Source organism: Miscanthus floridulus, chromosome 3 (genome assembly GCF_019320115.1).
Source record: "Miscanthus floridulus cultivar M001 chromosome 3, ASM1932011v1, whole genome shotgun sequence".
In the NCBI taxonomy this organism is placed as follows: domain Eukaryota; kingdom Viridiplantae; phylum Streptophyta; class Magnoliopsida; order Poales; family Poaceae; genus Miscanthus; species Miscanthus floridulus.
The window spans coordinates 119,626,169-119,646,547 of record NC_089582.1 but is presented as its reverse complement, the minus strand read 5'-3'; the positions used below and the strand labels follow the sequence as shown (position 1 = coordinate 119,646,547).

Sequence of the window (20,379 nt, the reverse complement as noted above, 5' to 3'; positions counted from 1 at the left end):
TTTCACCATATGATAGTAAACGAAAAAGTTAGGTAGTAGTGTACCCTCGTGGAGTCCCCCGAGTGACCCGTGCCGAAATGTGTTCGGGTCGGGGTGCTCTTATAGGAGCAAACGCTAAGCAAACAATGGTAAGACTGAAATTTAGGGGAAGAAAAAATGACATAGCTATTCCAAGCGTTTGGTGAGAATGTTGCCGTTGTCATCCTTCAGTCGATAGACGTTCTGTCGGATCACTTCAACCTTCAGTCGTCCAGATCCTTGCCCGCTACGCCTCTTTTCTTGGCCGCTGCTTCTTCACCTTTTTCTATCTTTGGCCCATCGGCCTATCGCAGAAGGCGCTTGAGGAGCTCATAGTTCTTGTAGAGGTGTTTGATGGGGTAGGCATGGTTGGTGCACGGGCTCTCCATGAGTTCGTGGAGGTGGCTCGGAAGGTCCTGCTGGGGGTGCTTGTCCGTGTGATCAGCTGTGGCGACCGACGCGGAGTTGGCTGGTCGACGGCGATCTTTTCTATTCTTTTTCCCCTTCTATGTGGAGGGGCCCTCGTCCTAATCCTAGCGTTTGGCCTTGCCTTTGCGTCGGCCTCCAATGGAGCGCGGCGGGAGCAGCGCTCGCTGGAGGTGTTGGACAAAGTTCTATGGTCCCAGGCCATCCAGGCTGGGACTTTGGACGCTGCCATGTGCGTCTCGGTTTAGCTCGAGCCGCTCGTGTATAGGAGCAGTCATCACGTCAAGACGAGGTGCAGGTGCGGCCTCTGGTGCCATGTTTGGCGGTTGTAGTGGTGAGCGGGTGGAGCGACTCGTCTACTGCATGACTGCGTCCCCATTCCCTTGGTGGGGAGAGAGGCCGTGAGTCGGTGTCACGATACGGAGCTCTCCGTTGTTGAACGACGGCGGTCTCCACTAATGCCCAGAGATTCTGGTGGATCGCCTATTACTGAGGGTCGTTCGGTTCGGGAAGGCCGTGCAGAAGCATTGCTATAGCGGCGATGTTCTGATTGGCCTGGGCGAACTGTGGGGGATCGTCCCCCCTATCCATGGTGTTGCGCTGGACCCGACGGGTACGACCCCGAGCGCTGCTCGTTGGTCTATGCGCACGGGGCGCAGTGTGTGCCGCCGAGCGCGCAGGCACAGTCGGTGGCTGGTGTAGCCATTGTTGTTGTAGTTCCTCGCTGTGCTCCCGTGAGAGTGCGGGGGTCTCTGCATGAAGGTTCGGAGGGGTGTGAGTCTGCAAGGACTATGTTACCACCGGTGGCTGTCCTAGAGCGTCCGCCATAGCGCACTCCCAGGATGGACGGTGGCTAGGTGCCACATCACCAATGCTGGAGCCATCACTCTCAACATCGTCATCCATAAGGTCGAGGAAAGAGGTGGGAGCAAAGCTCACCATCCCCATGAATTCGAACATGAGAGGGGGTGGCGCCAGCATCCTTTAGAGCCCCCGGGCATACGCATCCGCGAGAGACATGAGGCCATAGGGGAACCGGTCATATGGCGTTCATGGTGGGGACAATGGGGTCCCTTCGGACAATCGGTGGAAGGTAGAGGATAGTAAGTAAATAACAGCATCTGCATTACTTACAGCGGGGTTTGAGCCAAGAGTTTGCTCGGAATGAAGCACAGGTGCCTCATCGTTGAAGTTGTCGTGCGTCCCGGAGCCGATGGAGGGTGCCTCTCCGGCGGGCGTCGGACCAAGTGCCTCCTCGTGGAGGTGTAGTACACCGAGCCGGTCGGTGATGAAGTCTAGGCTTCCAAAGCGGAAGGCCTAGGACGGCTTGGAGATGGGTGGAACCCACATCCCAACAGGTGGGAGTATGGGAAACTCCAGTGAGCCGAAGTGAATCATATCGCCTGAGCCCGCGATGGCGAAGGTGGCGGAAAAGTGGGCCATCCGATGACCAAAAAAGTGTTGAACGTACATCGTCTTCCCCATGGACGGCGCCAACAGTCATTGCAGAAAGTGACCAACAATTAAATATTTGTAGTTTTGCCGTATGTTTTGATCGGAGGTGGCCTAGCACTCAATGACACAGTGTTTATACTGGTTCAGGCAACATGCCTACGTCCAGTTTGAGTCGGTTAGTGACTTTATTCCTGAGCCCAGGTGCTCGAAGTTTACAGTGGGGTTACAAACGAGAAGGAGAAAGATGGAGGGTACAAGAAGTCTGGTCGGACTTCGGTTGGAAGGACTGAGCATGACAGGAGCTCCGCTATGAGCTAAGTGTTCATATGTGTGCTTGGGGTTCAAACCTGGCGGTTCTATGGTTGTGAACCAATGAACTTGATCGATCTAATGAATCTGGAATCACTTCAATATTGGGAGAGAGCGCATCCCCTTTTATAGATAAAGGGGATGGCCTTACAAGTGAGATGGAGAGAGTACGCATGCTTCTAAGCCTTGTTGCCCACGCCGGTGGGTACAGGATGATGGTAGGCGCCTACAACACTATTGGATATCAGATGCATGTGAGAGGTTCTGTCGTTTTGTTCGGGTATGGCAGATGTCGGTACCTACTATACTGTTGATGCCCAGAGGCACGTGAGGAGTTTCACCATGTTCACTCGATACGGTAAATGCCGGCGCCCACAACACTGTCGAAGCCCAGAGGCATGTAGGGGGAGCCTTACCGTATGGGAGTTAATGATGCCCATAATACTGTAGGGAAAATATCGGCACCTATAATACTGTTTGTGTCAAGGAGGTTGCAGAGTTCTGTTTCTGCAGGTGTACAGGGTACGGTCCCTGATACCGTGGTTTGACTTGTGCGCTTGCCTTGCTTTCTCCGTTCGTTCTCTGGTCCTTTCCGAGCGGGCATCCCCGATCGGTTGGTCCTAGTTGGCTCTGATTGTGCCAGTCAGAGAAGAGCAGTGAGTAGGGTTTTTGCGTACCCCGGTCGGAGACGTGGGGTCAGAGTTGGAAGTAGTGCTTTGGTTATGCCTTCTGATCGGAGAGGCTGTCCAGAGGCGGACTAGAGACCAAAGTGAGCCCTTCGGTCGGAGAGGTTCGCCGAAGTCGGAAAACGGGCATCGCTCCTCCTCGGCCAGACCTTTCGGTCAGTGATTGGATTGCCCTTCTGGCCTATTGTCCACATACTTGGGCCTGCCCATGAGTTGTGCGGTGTCTGCTTGTGCCGAGCTTTTATTGGAAAGCAGGTCCATGAGGGACCCTGGGTTTATGAACCCGACAGCTACAGTCAAAGGGTTCAATACCCATTCAACATCCTCTCCAACAACAGGACTCAAAAGAGAATCATTTCTATAAATGTGCTTTGAGGAGAGAGGATACTCATATTTGGGTTGTGTCTCTCAGACAACTCAAAATGGGTCTTCCGTATAGGTACTCTATTGGAGGCTGATTTTTGATCTTCTGCTACCTATTTTGAGTTTGGGGTGCTCACATGGGTCACCTATTGGAGACAGTCTAAGGCCCCAGATATGCCGAGCAGTGCCAGGCACATCAGCACATGACCAACGGGCCAAGCCGGCTCAGCATGGCATGGGCCTGTGCCAGCACGGCCCAATAGCCAACGGGCCAGCATGGCACGCCATGCCTCAGAGGGCCACGGGCCTGGCCTTTGGCTCAGGCACAGCCCTACGGGCCGATTTTCGTGCTGAGACGGCCCGAGAAGCACGGTCATTTTCACAGGTCGTGCCAGCCCGAGGCCCACTGAGTGCCGACACAGAGAGAGAGGAGGGAGGAGAGGGTAGGCCAGGTCGCCAAGAGCAGGCAGGGTCGCCGGGACGCAGGGGTCGTGGAGGAGCGGCGGGGGCTCGAGGCCAACCACCGCGTGGGGGCCTTGGGGGAGGAGGGCGGCTGCCGGCATGCGCCGCGGCCGCGCGGGGAGGCGAGGAGGAGGTGGCCGCCGGGGCTGGGAGCGGCGGAGCTCCGGATCTCGGGGGCAGGAGCTGCCCAGGCGGCGCCCTCCTCAAGCGATGGAGAGAAGATGAAGAGGGGGTGAGCGAGATGGAGAGGAGAGAAAACAAGGAATGGAGGAAGTCGCCGGATCTGCCCGCCCGCGCGCTCCTAGCCCGCGCCACCGAGGGAGAGTGAGGGAGGGAGGAAGGGAGGTCGTTGTACCTGCGCCGGATCTGAGAGGAGGAGGCACGACAAGGGAGCCCGCCGTACGCCGAGGGAGAGGGTGGGAGGAAGCCCGCCGTGCACCGAGGCTGAGGGAGAGAGGGAGGCCATCGGATCTGAGCTGAGGGAGGGAAGGGGAGGGAGAGGGAGAGGGCAAGGGAGAGAGATCCACACGGGGAGGGAGAGATGGAGGATGGGGGAGGGAGTGAGGGCGCCGCCGTGCACCGAGGATGAGGGAGAGAGGGAGGCCACCGGATCTGAGCTGAGGGAGGGAGGGAGAGGGGAGGGAGAGAGATCCGCACGAGGAGGGAGAGATGGACGACGCAGGGGCAGCCGTGGTAGGTGGCGGCGGCCGTCGGCGTGCTCGTCCATGAGGCGGATCCGACTGGTGGCGGCGGCCGCGCACCAACGCGTGGCAGGAGGAGGAAGGGGCAGCCCACGGGAGGTGGTGGTGGACGCCACCGAGGAGGATCCGGACGCGTGCAGCAAGAGGAGATAGGGTTAGGAGGAGTCGGGATGGTGAGCTGGGGGCGCGGCCGTGTGGCGTTGGCAGGCCGGGCCTCCGGCTCCGAAGCGGGCCGTGTCGTGCCGGCCCACGTGCCCGGGGTAAGACCCAGGCATGACCTGCTCCTCCAGGCCATGCCAGCCCGGGCCCGCTAGCCGTCGGGCTGGGCCAGGCTTGGGCTAGGCAAAAAAGGGCCTCGGGCCGGGCCGACGGGCTCGGGCTGCATGGCCATATAGGAGCACATCCGACCCTCCCTTGTTGTGCCGTTGTGCCTTGTGCGGTGCGGGCGCGGCGGCCGGGACCAAAGCCATCAGCCGACGAAGCCCAAGCGTGGCGTCTGCCGTTCCCTCCGAGGCTCCAACGTGCGGCGTTTCCAAGCGCAGCCGCTTCCACGAAGGCATCGCCCCGTTTGGCGTCTTCCGTGCTTGCGCTCCTCTTAAGCTTCACCCGCGCGCGCACCTTCCCGGCCACTTGACTTGTGACTGAGCGAGCTGTTCTCCCGTGACCTTGTCTCTGCCAAGGCCCAACACCAGCGAAAAGGTATGGGCGCTGCCGCGGCGGAGGTGGTGGCGCTGAGGCCGCCGTCAGCCAAGAGGAGGTCGACAACGCTCAAGTTCCTGTTCGAGCTCGAGAAGCCGGACGGCGTGCTCCCCGGCACGGCCAAGCTGCCACCGCCGTCGCCGGAGCCTGAGGCGGACAGCCTCATCGACAAGATCGCCTCGTGCAACCGCGTGTTCACGTTCGCCGACGACGAGTGCGAGGAGGAGCGGGACGCGAAGCGGGAGCGGCTTGTCGAGGTGCTGAGCGCCGTCCGGTCGAGCGGGAGCGGCGGGGGCAGCAATCAGCAGCCGCTGGACCACCGCGTGATGGTGTCACTTGTGAAGATGGTCGGCGCCAACCTATTCCGGGAAATGCCGCCGTCGGCGTGCCCGGCGCTGCTGCCCCCCGACGGCGTCGACGAGGAGACGAACGTGATGGTGCTGGCCCCGTCGTGGCCGCACCTCCAGGTGGTGTATGACATCCTCCTGTCCGTGGTCACCGCGTCGGACGCCAAGACGCTGCGCCACCACGTGGACCGCACCTTCCTCTCGTCCCTCCTCGCGCTGTTCCGCTCCGAGGACCCCCGGGAGCACGACCGGCTCAAGACCGTGTACCACCAGCTCTACTCCAAGCTCACCTGCGAGCGCGCCTTCATGCGGCGCTCCATGGCCGCCGAGTTCCTGCGGTTCGTCTACGAGGCGCCCGCCGCCGAGCGCCACTGCGGCGCCGCCGAGCTGCTGGAGATCTGCGGCAGCATCATCAACGGCTTCGCCGTGCCGCTCAAGGAGGAGCACCACGCGTTCCTGGCGCGCGTGCTGCTGCCGCTGCACCGGACGCGGTGGGTGCACACGTACCACCGCCAGCTCGCCTACTGCGTGCTCCAGTTCGTGCACAAGGAGCCGGGCCTCGCCGACGCGGTGGTCACGGACATCCTGCGCCACTGGCCCGTGACCAACTGCCAGAAGGAGGTGCTGCTCATCGAGGAGCTCGAGGAGATTCTCGAGGTGCTCGAGCCCAAGCACTTCCAGAAGCTCGCCGTGCCCATCTGCTCCCGGATCGCCCGCTGTGTCAGTAGCTACAGCTCTCAGGTTCTTTTTGGCGCACTACTTGTTTTATTAATCTGTCCAGTGCTTCTTTTTTTCGTGTATAAAAAAATCTTGCGTAAGCCGGTTGCAACGCCACGGACTACATATGTTTGCACAGATTTTATTAACTCATTTTCCGAGTGTGTATGTTTTTGCAACTGAGTTGGATCAGTTTCTAGAAATGTGATCACTGAACATACCGTTAGACAGGCCACTTTCCTAAAAACTCCTGCATGTTGGATATTCAGATTCCAGCGATCCGCCATTTCCCCATGCCGCCATGCCCCATTACACAGGCCCAGCACCATAGACAGTTGGGTACATGTGGGGAGGAAAAAAGAGCTCTTTCACTGAAATAGCGGTTGATCGATAAAGTAACTTTATAAAGTGGCGTCACTTTAGTTTGTCGACTTCACGTACGCCGTTCGTGTAAATTCAATTTCAAAAGGACACCTTTTTACGCATCATCTCATGTCCCAGCTCTATTGAAATGTCAAATGTGATTGCTACTGAGAAACCTTTAGTCGTGATGTCAATTGTTTCAAGGAGCAGCTGTTTATAAAGTGGTGGTGATGATTTCACTCTATTGATCCCAGGTTTCTTGACGTGTAATACAGTCTTTGACGTTGTCGTCATAATAGCACCACCGCCAATAATGAATTTTAGAACCTCACGGATTCTGGTACAACTGGCGTCACCAGGTGGGAATCAAGCTGACACACAAACCCGTGTTGTGTTGTTTCAGGTGGCGGAGGGGGCGCTGTACGTGTGGAACAACGAGCGGTTCGTGGAGCTGGCGACGGCGTCGCCGGGGGTGATGGAGAAGATCCTGCCGGCGTTCGTGGCGAGCGTGGAGAGCAACCTGGAGCTGCACTGGAGCAAGTGCGTGCAGCAGGTGACGGCCAGCGTCAAGTCCCTGCTCCAGCAGGTCACGCCCGACCTGTACGCCCGGTGCGCCGACGACCTCGCCACGCGGCGGTCCGAGGCCGAGGTCGCCGCCGCCGTGCGGGACGCCCGGTGGCGCAAGCTCGAGACGGCCGCCGCCGCCGCCGCCAAATAGCCCGCGCTGGCGCGACGACGTGTCAGTGTACATGCGTGAGTGGTGGACTGGTGGTGGTACGTGTGGATGCGCCACGGCGCCACGATTGATGGCGTCGTCGCAGCGTGCCATTTTGGCTGGCAACCTGCGCAGCGGCTGTAAGACCGAGACGACCGTGTTGTGCAAGCGAAGTTTGTGCTCCGTGGTAGTGGTACAGTGCCGGTGCAACGTTGGCGCAAAAGCTGCCGATCCCGGCCATCTCGCCTTGGCAAAACCGCGGCGACCGCTAGCGGCTTGCGACATGTGACGGCCGGCGAGCCCGACAGCGGCGCGCGTGAACCACAGCGCTGTCAGGTTTTGGAAGCGACCGTGAGTGAGAGGCCCGTGTCGCGTTAGTACGTGGGGCGACAGTTTTGACCCCCGGTTTTGGTTTTGGCCGTTCGGGCGTCCGGCGCGGACGGGTCGCGCGCTGGATGTTTCTCGGCTCGCCCCTCCACGCCGATGCGAATCCAGCAGAGAGGCAGGCTGTCAGGCGAGTCGCTTGTCCTCTGCTCCCTCTTAAATGTTCAGTTGGCGGAAAGCTGAAAATTTGGTTAGCGTAGCACTTCCGTTTTTATTTGATAATTAGTGTTCATTAATTAGACTCAAAACATTCGTCTTGTAATTTTCAACCAAACTGTACAATTAATTTTTTTTTGTCTACATTTAATTTTCCATACACGTATCGTAAGATTCAATGTGATAAATACTGTAGCACTTTTTGAAAAAACTTTTCGTGAACTAAACGAGGGCTGAAAAAGGATGGCTGTCACTGCATCCATGTGATTCTGAAATGGGACAGGCATTCGACGGCGCCTGATTACTCCTGCTGAAAAAAGACAACGGCAAAAGGTGAAAACCCTCAACAATGTAAGCCTGATTCATAGGACTGAAAAATATTATTCTGGTTGATTGTTGTGAGAGAAAAATATTATTTCGATAGAACATAAACAGTGATTTCGTGAGGGCCAGAACCAGCCAGCCAGCCGGCTTAAAGCCAGCCGAACGGGCTCGTAGTAGTGCTTCGTACGTAAATCCTACGTTTCACACTTTCATCACTTCCCGTTTCGAGAGATTACTATTTATTGTTCCAAGATTACACGACAGAAACACATCAGATCTCTCTTGAATGAAGAAAAGAAAAAACCTGTGAGATAGAAAATAGAGATATTTACTTGTATGGCTCTGAAAAAATACATCTTTTTTATGACTTTTTTTTTTAACTTACATGGTCTCAAAACAATTATGGTATTCTGTTAGCTTTTCCACTCATAGATACGCGAAATATCTAAATTACCCTTATGCTCTTTCTGCCTGTGCCACGTCCGATCGAGCGGGCGGAAATCGAGACTTCCAGACCGAGCGGGTGAAAGAGAAAAAAGAAGAGAGAATGGGGAGGGCGCCGCCGCCGGGATCTCCGGCCCCGGATCCGCCGGATCCACCTCCGCCCGGCACCACTCCCATCGCTGGCCGCCGTGGGGGAAGCGCCTTCGCCCGGCTAGTGCAGCGCGCGGGGGCCTCGTGGTGGCGGACGCTGGGGTGAGGCCGGCGCCGATGCCGTCGGCGGACGTACGTCGACCTTGCCGACGCCGACCGTTCGCTTGTCCGCGTTGCGTTGCCTTTCCTCGTCGCGCTAGCTCTGCATAGGAGTAGCTTGCATGCATAATATCCCTGACCTGTGCTGACTCTGATAATCTCTGAACAATCGAATGTCATTGCATGCAGCCTCTGATGACGGCGAGGAAGGCGGCGTGCGGGTCCGCCGGCGCGCGCGGTGACGATGGTGCTGTCTCCGGGGACGTACTACATCGGCTCCGTACAGTTCCAGCGCGGCCGCTGCAACGCCTCCACCTTGACCTTCCAGCTGCAGGCAAGTGATGCGGCCAGTTGCATTGCACTCCATCTCCATCGGTAGTTGCTAGTCAAGTCAAGCACCAACTGGCTGCTCGTACGTGTCTGCATGCAGTTAATTAGATCGAGTCTTACGTGCATTGCGCAACGTCCATGATCCATCGGTGCATGCAGGAGACGCTCAAGGCTGACGTCGTCCATTTATGTGTCAACTATGGTCAATTGCAATGCATTTGTGCAATTTTTTATGCATTTGATAAGCTCATTTTATTGCAATGTATTTGTGTACTTGATTATATTTCTTATTATGCACTGTTATATGTGAACTTATTTGCGTGATATTACTTCAAATATACAGCAGACACCGCATTTTATTTTTTTCGCCAGGAGTAAAATGGTCATTTTACCCTTACTTAACACCGTCAAGTGCCAAAAACGGACGGAAGACCATAGAAAGAAAAAAAATTCGTTTTGGACCATACAGGTAAGTTTAAAAAAACAACCATATAAAGAAGATGCATTTTTTCCAGTGTATCTCTAGAAAATACGGCGACAGAAGGGACCAAAGCTTTTCCCAGCCCAAATCTGCGTGCAAGGTGCCTGGCCCAGTGTCTAACCTGATAGCCCGCATTCTAAGCATCCCAGCGGCCCGAGATTAGAAAACAAGGCCCTCTTATGCACATGGACCGGTGCCACGGCCCCTTGCAGGATTGTATTATTTGTATATAAGGGGGAAAAAAAGCTTATAATGCATAGCACTTTAGGTACTGTTAAAGTGACGTTTATAATAGGTTATAGAGGCCTGTTGGGACTGTTCCGTTCTAGTTTTCCAGCTCTACTCAACTAATTCGATTATATGGAGCATCTCCGCTATGAAATTGTTGTTCATTCAACATATAGTTTTGTTATTGTTTGACTATAAAAATCATTGTTCCCAGATACTACTTATTTGACATATACATTGGCTCGCAGTAACTTATTTGGCTGCGGCTGTTTGATGTAGTAGCTACAGTAGATAGTAATTCATTGTCTGCAATTCAATCGTATGAAAAATCATGCACCTGAAATATAGGGTAGAGCTCCCATAATTTGTTCCCAGATACTACTCATGTACGGTTGTACTGAAGCCAGATGCTCTGTTCGGCTGCCGTTATAAGCCGGCTTATCAGCCATGGTACAGTATTTTTCTCTCTTAATAAATCAGTCGTATAAATCAGCACAAGCGGCTTATAGACCAGCCGAACAGAGAGGCCTTACCACATCGGTCACCATACGTACTAAGGTCTGTTTGGCACATGAAGCTGTGACTTTTTTTCGAACACCCATTTTCAAAAAAACAGTTTCATGGATCAAAGCTGTTTTTCTACTCTTCCCGTAAAGACATGAGTGGGGATGAAGCTGAAAATAGTAACTTATCCTAGCTCTTTCTCTCGTGAGCTGTCGGTGGAGTTATTTTGTTAAGCACTTTTTTCTAAAACAGCTCAGTTTTACTTTAAAAAAAAGCTGTTTGTAAAGCTGTTTAAAAAAAATGTGCCAAACAAGCCCTTTGGCGACGAGGCCCGTATCCGGTAATAACACGCCGAACCGCATGACTCGAGAATTGATTAAACTAATCAATCAGTATGACAAATGGACAATATATCTTTCTACTTTTGTACTCTACGCGCGGTTGCCTGTCACAAAGAAAACAACCGGTCCATTTCTCCGGCCACGTACTAGCGTCTTCTAGATGACGGTTTCGTACATTCGTTCCGTTACCGTTCACCTGTAGCCCACAGGGATTGAACATTGCAGCACACAAGTTTCCGCAGCCGGCACGCACCCGAACAACCAACCACGACCAGCCACGCACGCACCCGAAGAACCAAGTACGGAGGGAGCACAAGGGAGTAGCCGATTCCTTTCGGGTACAGAGCGAGTGGCCGAAGGATGAGACGCAACAGAGACAAGCCACCACCATCGTTTCGTTTCGTAACGCCAACCACCTGCCGGCCCTTTTCCATTGGAGATCGACTCTGGCGATGGCCCGGTCCGGAGCTGTTCGGATATTTTCTACGGCAAGTCGGCTGCTGATGCTGATTTATAGCTGATAGACCACGCACCAATTCCTCGTGCCGACACCGGACAAGAACGAAGATACTAGGCTCTCGCAGTTGCGCCGGCGGGCGCCATGACGCCATGCCTCGTGCGTGCGCTATTGGCGCACGGCGGACGTGGCGGAGCGCGCCTACCCTGGCCTACACCTCGCCGCAGTCAAATACCCGCACGCACACGTCTGCGTCAACAAACAGGGGATGGGAGATTTTCCGACCTAACCTTGCGAACTCCGCCACCACCACCCTCCCTTTTAGGGTCGTCGTCGACGACAGATTGCACGTCTCCTCCTCCGCGTCCATCAAATTTCTCACCACACCCATTCCGGTCCCCGAGGTCGATCGATCGATCGATCGCGCAAGCATGGATACGGACACGACGTCCACCGACTCCCAGTTCCATCCTGCTCCTGCTTTCTCCGCGGCCGGGGCGCGCGCCGTCGTGTGCTCATTGGCCGCCCGGGGCGCCGAGAGCCTCGCCCGCGGCCTCGTCACCTGCGTCTTCGCGACAGGTCAGTCAGTCGGTTAGCGAAACTACGTTCGACGTCTGAGCTTTAGCTGATTCATTCGTCGACCGATGCTGGCACTGGCAGTGGGCACGGTCCTCGGCGCGATCACCGGCGGGCTGATCGGGCTGGCCACGGAGACGGGCGTGCTGCGCGGCACGGGCGTCGGCGGCATCACGGGCGCGCTAGTGTCCATGGAGGTCGTCGACTCGTCCCTCGCGTTGTGGCGCTCCGACGAGCCGGCCATCTGGAGCGTCGTCTACGTGGTCGGTGCCCGCTCTCGCTTTGCGGCCTGCGACGGCCGGCGCCCAGTTTCAAAGACGTATTCGCCGGCCGGTCGCCTGCCTCCCGTACTGACGCACGCTTCCTTGGTCTCTTGGTTTGTAGCTCGATGTGATCTGGAGCTTGCTGAGCGGCCGCCTCGTGCGCGAGAAGGTGGACCCCGCCGTGCTCAACGCCGTCGAGAGCCAGGTGCGTGCGCATGACACTGCGTGTGGCCTCACCGCTCGCGCACCACTATCACAAATTCACAATTCACACCTACACTTCCATGGCACTCCGTCGGTTCCTGCAGATGAGTGCAGCGGAGGCACCGGTCTTGCATGGAGACCACGCAGACATCTTCGGCACGGGCGGCACCAACGGCATGGCGAGGGTCGCCATCGACGCGCTCCCCGTGGTGAGGTTCACCGAGCGCAGCAACGTCGACGCCAGCGGCGAGCTCATCGCCTGCTCGGTTTGCCTCCAGGTACTGTGTTTCTGCTGATAGAATACTGCCATCCGTTGGTGCGTTGCAGATATCTCGACACGATTGCAGGCCGCAGCCAGTGTGCTTGTGTCTCTTTTGACGATCTTTGCCTCCGCAGGAGTTCGAAGCCGGCGAGAGCGCTAGGAGCCTGCCGGTGTGCCGCCACACGTTCCACCTGCCGTGCATCGACGGCTGGCTGCTCCGGCACGCCTCCTGCCCCTTGTGCAGGCGCGCGGTCTAGGCCGTCCGTTCCTCTCTGCATGACAGTGTCCAACTCAACGATAGCCTCCCCTAAGAGCTGGCAAGCGACAAGCCGACAACCGTTCCTGCTTACGGAAGTATGCACACTGGCAGCGTGAATTTTCTGTAGCTCATCAGATGATCAGATGGGCGTTTTGTAACATTTTCCCATTGGTTAACAAATGCAGTGCGCAGTGAATTTTCAGCCCGGTGCGCATTGGCACATGGCGATGGCCGGGCACCTGACAGGGTAAACGGCATCACATGGAAAGAGCAGCACCAAGATAGAGCGAATCCCCACCGATATCAAGCTAAAAGAATAATTACAAGCATAAGTTGCCCACAAGAATGACCCTACATTAAGCAACCAACCAACCAAACATGGTACTCTCTACAGGCTAAAATCAGACAGAGATTCTAGGGGCCCAAAAACTGGGGCAATGCAACTAGCTAGGAGGTCCTAACATGGAGATCACTGTTACTCATGTCATCCACCGCTATGTGCGAGTATGGCCCACCGACGCAGGGCCGTTTATCAGTAGCAGCCTTCTCTGAATCTTTGTCATGGGTTCGTGCTAGGTCTTCGTAGAGCTTCACCGAATCCTTCGAGAACTCAGCCATCGATTCGAAGATGCTGGCTAGGCCGATCTTAAACCCGTTGAGAGTGACATCGTGTGTATCCCGCATACAGGTGTGATGCTTCGCTTTCTCTGTCTCAATCCTCTTCCTCAGGACGTTGAGCATCTCTTTCTTCTCCGACAAGTGTTCCATGCGCTGCTTGGCATCTATCTCAGGCTTATGCTCCAGAAGCTTGGTGCCAATGATCCTGTTCTCTGCTCTTTTGTAGGCAGTTACCTTCTTGTCCAACTCTTTTGCCAGGCTGTCCACCTTTCTTTTCTGCTGTTGCTCTTCCCCTTGCTTCAGCCATAGCACTCTCACACTTCTGAGAAAATTCCTCATGGTGAAGGCGACCCGCTTGTTTGGAAACTTGGACATTGTAGTGTACCAGTCATGGCAAATCACAACTAGAGTTGGGGCACCAGCTCTATCTGGAGCAATTGATGAGATTCCTCGGGAGTACCGGATAGTATCGGTCAGAATAAACTTCGATAACCAGCCATCAAGAGCTTCGATATATGCTTTCTGAGCATTGAAATAGCTAATAAAGCAGGATCTCCAATTCCTCAGTTCAACCTCCAACTTCAGAGTTGCATGACGCTGTGCATCGTTACAGAATTTGCCATAAGCAGGACATGTAAATGAATTCACCTCAAACATAATCTGCCTCTGGGTTTCATGTGAGTCAACCATTATTTTCCAAGATTTTGTAAAGCTGCAAAAGGGCAGCCAATTCATCAGTGCCAATTGAAATGATGAAAATTACACAACAGGTCCTATACATAAACGGAGGATAGCTTACCCCTGCAACAGCTCAACGAGTTGTGGCTGCAGTTCCTCATCCCGTAACTTTTGTATTCTATCAGATATAGATTCTGCCGCCCGTAGAGAAACCCAGATTCTTGTGTACAAGTCTCTAACAGTTGTCCTAGTTTTTTCAGCACAACGCAGCTCTGAACCTTTGGCATCTTGGTTCCTCAGCTGAACACATTTCTTCTCATAGGTTTGTCGGATTTGATCTATAGCCTGCACAGGATTGAGCTCAAATTGTGTCAACACAGATGTACAAGAAATCAATACCAGACAGGACAACAGATTAGCTTGTTGGACCACCCTAGGATGACTGCTCCGCAGTGAGGGAAAAGATCAAGTTATAAATGGTCATAAGAAACACATACTACTCATGAAGTATTGAGAAAATAAAGCATGTGCTCTCAATTTCAGAAAATATCAGATCAATATGGGTTTCTATAAGGAGACATCACATAACATATCCCCTGGCTCAAACAATCAGTAGCTGGACAGGTCGAAAGAGGTGTGGCTACTCATTCAGAGAATAATGGCATTCCAATAATTATGCTACCAAATCAATTGTCAAAGGAGTCCAACATATGCAGTGACCAAGAACTTGTGAAAATTCAAGAACAATGAACAAAACCCACCTTGACTTCTTCATAAAGTTTCTTCTCCCAAGCATACAGTCTCCCCAAAGTCTGTGAATGACTTCCTGACTTCATTCCACCATAGTCTTCGAATATATCACTCTTAGTTTCACTCTTGTCTGTCCATGACAAACTATTTGAGCTTGCTCCCAGCTCGCTCCTGTACGATGAGGATACGGATGACGGAGACCGATGCCATGTGATGGCATGAATTATTTTTGATGAATTTTCTGCACCAGGATACAAATTGTAGAGTTAATATGATTATTCGAAGGCATTAGAAATATACTATCAACTGATAAAGTGGTAACTATGGACATGGATTGCCGGTACCAACAAAACCAAGACTCCAAGAGCTTTTTACACTCCTACTATTGTTCTATCTTCGCAACAGTACAGACTCATGATGCTCGTGATCAAGCAGCACAGCTTTAGCCTTTTGCAGCCCAAAAGGATCGCTTTTGCAATGGAGCACAGCAAATACTAGCATCGAACTAGCTATGCAAAATGACCCATGAAATGACTGCAAAGCAGAAGAGATGATAACAAATTGACACTGGACGGCTATTACATCAGCCAGGAATATTTGAAGGCACTTTTAAAAGACATACGGTCTGTCTAAACTCCAGAGGTGCAGGGGGTCCTAAAATAAGAACAGTAATCTCATTCCATGCCATCCGGACTCGTGAGTATATAATAAAAAGGTTTCACCCAACTAGGAATAACAAAAGGGCTTCCTTGGATAACATATTTGTCCAAACGACTCAAAACTCGCAGCTTTACTGCGATTTCCAGAAACAGCAAAAGGGATTTGACCATTGCGGCACCATGTTTGTAGCATAGATCGAGCAAGCTACAACGAGAGTGCCAAATCGCTGGAGGAAAAGCAAAGGAATGGAGCGCGGTAAAGGCTGGACCTTTGAGCTCGGGGACGCGCGTGGCGGCTTCGAGCATGCCAGACACCTCCTTGCCTGCCTCGGCGGCGGCCGCGAAGAGCTCCTCCACCTCCTTGAGCGCCGCGAGCAGCTCGCGCCCCTGCGGCGCCACGGCCACCTCCAGCCCGCCGTTGTTCGCCGCCATCTCGCACACATCTTTAGCCTCTTCTTGGGGCGTTAAGACTCCAAGAGAGGCCTCTGCCTTTGGGGGCTTGGTTTCCACCGCCTTCGCCCCCTCCTCTTCCTCCTCTGCCTCCTCCAGTTCGGGGATGCCCTCTCGCTCCCTCACCGCTCGCATCTCCTCGTCGCTGATGGCCGTGGCCACCTCTTCCGTCCCGTAGAACGGGTTAAAGAAGTCCCACCCGCCGACCGCCGATGCCGCAGGGGGCGGGGGCGGCGTCGCCGGGGATGGGCAGTAGTACGGGCAACCCATCTCCAGCGTCTGCACGCCGCCGCCCCCATCTTCCGCGGTGGCCGGTGATGCCGGCGCCTCCTCCTCGGCCCCCTCCTCCTGCTGCGGAGGCGGCGGCGTGGCGGGAGAGGGAAGCCCCTGCACTTGAACCTGCGCTGGCTTGGGGGAACCCGGGGGCGAGCTGCTGGGGGTGGGGAGCGTGATGAGGATCGGCGCCGGCGCGGTGTGGCGCGCGACGAAGACGTCGAGTGCGTCGGCAACGGAACGGAGCGCCGCCGCGTAAGCGGCGTGCGCGCCGCCCAGCGCGAACCGGCGCTCGGCCGCCGCCTTGATGAGGCGCTTCCGGTCGCGGCACACAGCCACGGGGTCCTCGCCGTCGCCGCCGCCGCCGGCAAGGCGGGAGGCGGCGCAGTTCCCCATCGATAGCGAACGTACCCTACCCCTACCCTTGCCAAGGTTTAGCGCAGGGTTTAGAGTGGAGTAGGGGGAGTGAGGATGGGGGAAGAGGGGCAGTCAAAGTCAAAGCAGCGGGGGGTGTGAGACTGCGACCGTGAGTCAGGTGCGTGGTGGAGGAGTGAAATTTTGTTGGTTGTGGGTGTGGGCTAGTGGGGAAAAAGGGGGGAAGAGAGGGGGGCTCGGGGAGGAAGAAGGAGGCCCTAAATTCTGGTGATGATGGCAGAGGAATCTTTGCGTGATTTGTTAATGTGGGGCTGAAGATTTGGGGTTTGTGGGGTTGCGAGGAGTGATGACCCCTTATATGATGGGTGAAATTGCTATGCTCACACGGTAGAACGCTGCTCCACAAAAGGTTTTGGTACGTGGCAGTTTGCTATGGACAAACAGATCACCTGGCAGCCTGTTCACTTGTTCGTAAACGATAGTAAATTTCTAGTTAAGAATAGTATTTTTCTCTCACACAAAATCAGCCAGCAGTAAATAATCCACGATCGTTTACGGCTGTGGGTTGGGAGGAGTATATCCATGGTAGAGTTATCCGGTTACCAACCGAATGTAGTAACAGTAGTTTTTTTTTTTAATGTATCCTCTGCTTTTAAGAAAGCAACGTCACTGTTTTATGAAAAAAAAAATCACAGAAGAGCTCACAGGACACCCATGAAAGGATTAACAAGATCTGTAATAACTCAAATCTCGCTAATGTTTGAGGTTATAACAATTGGAGGTTTAAAGTCCTCAATCGCTCTAAGACGATCTCCATGATTTTGCTGACTTTTTTCACATCCTTTGCCTTGCCCTAAGCACCACCTTTCAATTATGTAAAAATGATAAAACACAGAAGATGACTTTACTTAGGTTGTCTCGAAACTTATGTATGCTATGGTGACTTTAATTCCTTGAGGAGAGTCCTAACAAATTTTACTAATACGTACTCCCTCCATTCTAAATTATAAGGGCACTCCCAATGCAGAAACCATTATAGTTTCTATGGGTATTAATTGTACTGCCACCTAAGCATTTTGCTGATGTGGCAAGATAGTTATTGAAGAGAGAGAACAAAAATCATAGAAACCGGGTCTAAGTTAGAAACCATGTCTACACGAGAACCAAGACACGAAGGGATGTGATTGGTAGCGAATGGAGAGAGAGTGTATGTGATTGGATAAAAAGTTGTTCTGTAGAAATTATCCATTGGAACCATGGTTTCTATACATAGTGTCTATAAAAATTAATAGGTATAGAAACTATACGTAGTTTCTAGCATTGGGACTGCCCTAAATCGCTTTGATTTTTTTGGCAGGGAATAATTTGAAAGCAAGAGAAAGACACATCCAGAGATGAAAACCCCTCTATGAATAACTAAATATGTTATTTAAATGATGTCCCCATAGATTTTCCATCCTCGAAAAAGTTATGGGCCTGTTCGCTAAAATTTGGCTTATGCTAATTTGTTGTAAAAGTAAAATAATATTCATTCGCTGAAAAGTACTACTGAAGTAGTGCAGCAAAACAGGACAATCGATTCTAAGAGAATTTGTGTCGGTGCAGAAAGTGACCAATAAATAAATATTTGTAGTTTTGTCGTACGTTATGATCGGAGGTGGCCTAGCACTCAATGACACAGGGTTTATACTAGTTCAGGCAACGTGCCCTATGTCCAGTTTAAGTCGGTCGGTGACTTTATTCCTGGGCCTAGGTACTCGAAGTTTACAGTGGGGTTACAAACGAGAAGGAAAAAGATGGGGTGCACAAGAGATCTGGTCGGAAGGGCAGAGAGCGACAGAAGCTCTCCTATGAGCTAAGTGTTCAAGCGTGTGCTTGAGGTTCGAACCTGGCAGTTCTATGGCTGTGAGCTAGTGAACTTAATCGATCTGGATTAGCTGAGTCTCTTGGGAGAGAGCGTATCCCCTTTTATAGATGAAGGGAGTGGCTTTACAAGTGAGAGAGAGAGAGAGAGTATGTATGCTTCTAAATCTTGTTGCCCACGTCGGCAGATATAGGATGAGGGTAGGCGTCCGCAACACTTTTGGATGTTGGATGCATGTGGGAGGTTATGTCGTCTTGTTTTGGGTATGGCAGATGTCGGTACCTGCATAAACTGTTGATGCCTAGAGACATGTGAGGAGTTTCACCATGTTCACTAGGTACAATAAATTCTGACGCCCACAACACTGTTGGCGCCTAGAAGGCATGTGGGGGGCTTCATCGTATAGGAGTTGATGGCGCCCATAATACTGTAGGAAAAATATCGGTGCCTACAACACTGTTTATGTCAGGGTGGTTGCAGAGAATTATTCCTGCATGTGTACAGGGTGCAGTCCCTAGTATTGTGGTTTGACTTGTGCGTCTTGCCTTGCTTTTCTCCGTTTATTCACTGGTTCTTTCCGGGTGGACGTCCCCGGTCGGTTGGTCCTAGTCGGCTCTGGTTGCGTCAGTCGGAAAAGAGCAGTGAGCAGGGTCTTTGCATACCCTGGTCGGAGATGAGGGGTTAGAGTCAGAGGTAGTGCTTTGCCAGGTCTTTTGGTCAGAGAGACTGTCCGAAGGCGGTTGGAGTCCGAAGTGAGCGCTTTGATCGGAGAGGTGGGCCAGAGTCGATAAGCGAGCACTGCTCCTCCTCGGCCAGACCTTCTAATCGATGACTGGACCGCCCTTCTGGCCTATTGTTTAGACTCTTGGGCTGGCCCATGAGTTGTGCGTTGTCAGCTTGGGCCGAGCCTTTATGGGAAAGACGGTCCGCGAGGGACTCCAGGTTTATGAACCCGACAAGAGCCCCCGAGCCCTCTGGCAATTCAGGCAGAATCGTCTAGGAGATTTTTGCCTCAATAGTGGGTGCGCGTGAGTGCACCCGCAGGTGTAGCCCCTGAGTCCCTAGGCGGTTTGGGCAGAACCGTCTGAGGGTTTTTTGTGTTGTTAGCGGGGGAGGTTTTTGTTTTATCAGCGGGTGCGCGCGAGTGCACCAGCGGGTGTAGCCCCCAAGCCCCTAGGTGATTCAGGTAGAATCATCTGGGGAGTGTTTGTCAGTGGTCGTGCGTGCATGTTTTTTTAGTCAAGATGAAGTTTGTTTAACCAAGGCATCATTGTGCAGCCAAGGCGGTTAGTCGTTTTAGGGGTCGGGTGAGATGGACTTCGTGGATCCTAGCGTGGATGCGCGCTATGGGATCGAGCGAGTCGGAGTCATGGATCCTGGCCTCGGTGCGGCCCGCGTAGGGATTGGGTGAGCCAGAGCTCATAGATCCTGATGGGGCGAGTTCGGGATCGCAGACCCAGGTGTTTTGGAGCGCAGTCAAAGCGTAGCCGGATGGGGCGAGTTCGTGGACGCAGACCCATGTATTTTTGGAGTGTAGTCGAAGCGTAGCCGGCTGGGGCAAGTTTGGGGTCGTAGACCTAGGTGTTTGGAGTGCAGTCGTAGCGTAGCTGGATGGGGCGAGTTCAGGGTCGTAGACCCAAGTGTTTGGAATGCAGTCGGAGCGTAGCCAGATGAGGTGAGTTTGGGGTCACAGACCTAGGCATTTTTGTGTCTTGAGCCCCTGAGCCCTGTTGGGCCTTAGTGGGGGGTCGGTGTGAGTTTGTGTGCGTTACCTCGTCCTTGGTTTCTCACAACTGGAAGGGCTGAGTTTTGTCGCTTGTCTAGATCGCTCGGGCTTGAGTGACGCGCTCGGTGAGTTCGCTAATGGGTATGATCGAGTGGAATCTAGATTCGTCGTTCATGATGGGGTCGGCATAGCCCTCTTATGACATTCCACTCCTCCTATACCTGCAACCCAATAGATATCTGGATCATTTCGGAGACCGACCC

General features: G+C 53.5%; 3 protein-coding genes across 3 annotated transcripts; 2 read left to right on the top strand and 1 right to left on the bottom strand.

Moving 5' to 3' along the window:
- The first annotated feature begins 4,865 nt into the window (after positions 1 to 4,865).
- Positions 4,866 to 7,914, top strand: LOC136546672 (serine/threonine protein phosphatase 2A 57 kDa regulatory subunit B' alpha isoform-like). Its single transcript, XM_066538637.1, has 2 exons — positions 4,866 to 6,207; positions 6,950 to 7,914. Exons 1-2 carry the CDS (start codon positions 5,122 to 5,124, stop codon positions 7,262 to 7,264), a joined length of 1,401 nt encoding a protein of 466 aa, XP_066394734.1. The 5' UTR covers positions 4,866 to 5,121; the 3' UTR covers positions 7,265 to 7,914.
- Positions 7,915 to 11,411: 3,497 nt separating this feature from the next.
- LOC136546671 (NEP1-interacting protein-like 1) lies at positions 11,412 to 12,904 on the top strand. Its single transcript, XM_066538635.1, has 5 exons — positions 11,412 to 11,738; positions 11,820 to 11,998; positions 12,120 to 12,203; positions 12,307 to 12,480; positions 12,599 to 12,904. The coding sequence occupies exons 1-5, from the start codon at positions 11,591 to 11,593 to the stop codon at positions 12,719 to 12,721; spliced, it is 708 nt and encodes a 235-aa protein (XP_066394732.1). The 5' UTR covers positions 11,412 to 11,590; the 3' UTR covers positions 12,722 to 12,904.
- An 86-nt stretch (positions 12,905 to 12,990) lies between these two features.
- On the bottom strand, positions 12,991 to 16,962 carry LOC136546670 (protein ALTERED PHOSPHATE STARVATION RESPONSE 1-like). Its single transcript, XM_066538634.1, has 4 exons — positions 15,698 to 16,962; positions 14,781 to 15,010; positions 14,141 to 14,364; positions 12,991 to 14,053 (listed from the first exon to the last, which is right to left on the bottom strand). The coding sequence occupies exons 1-4, from the start codon at positions 16,545 to 16,547 to the stop codon at positions 13,171 to 13,173; spliced, it is 2,187 nt and encodes a 728-aa protein (XP_066394731.1). The 5' UTR covers positions 16,548 to 16,962; the 3' UTR covers positions 12,991 to 13,170.
- Between the last annotated feature and the right edge of the window lie 3,417 nt (positions 16,963 to 20,379).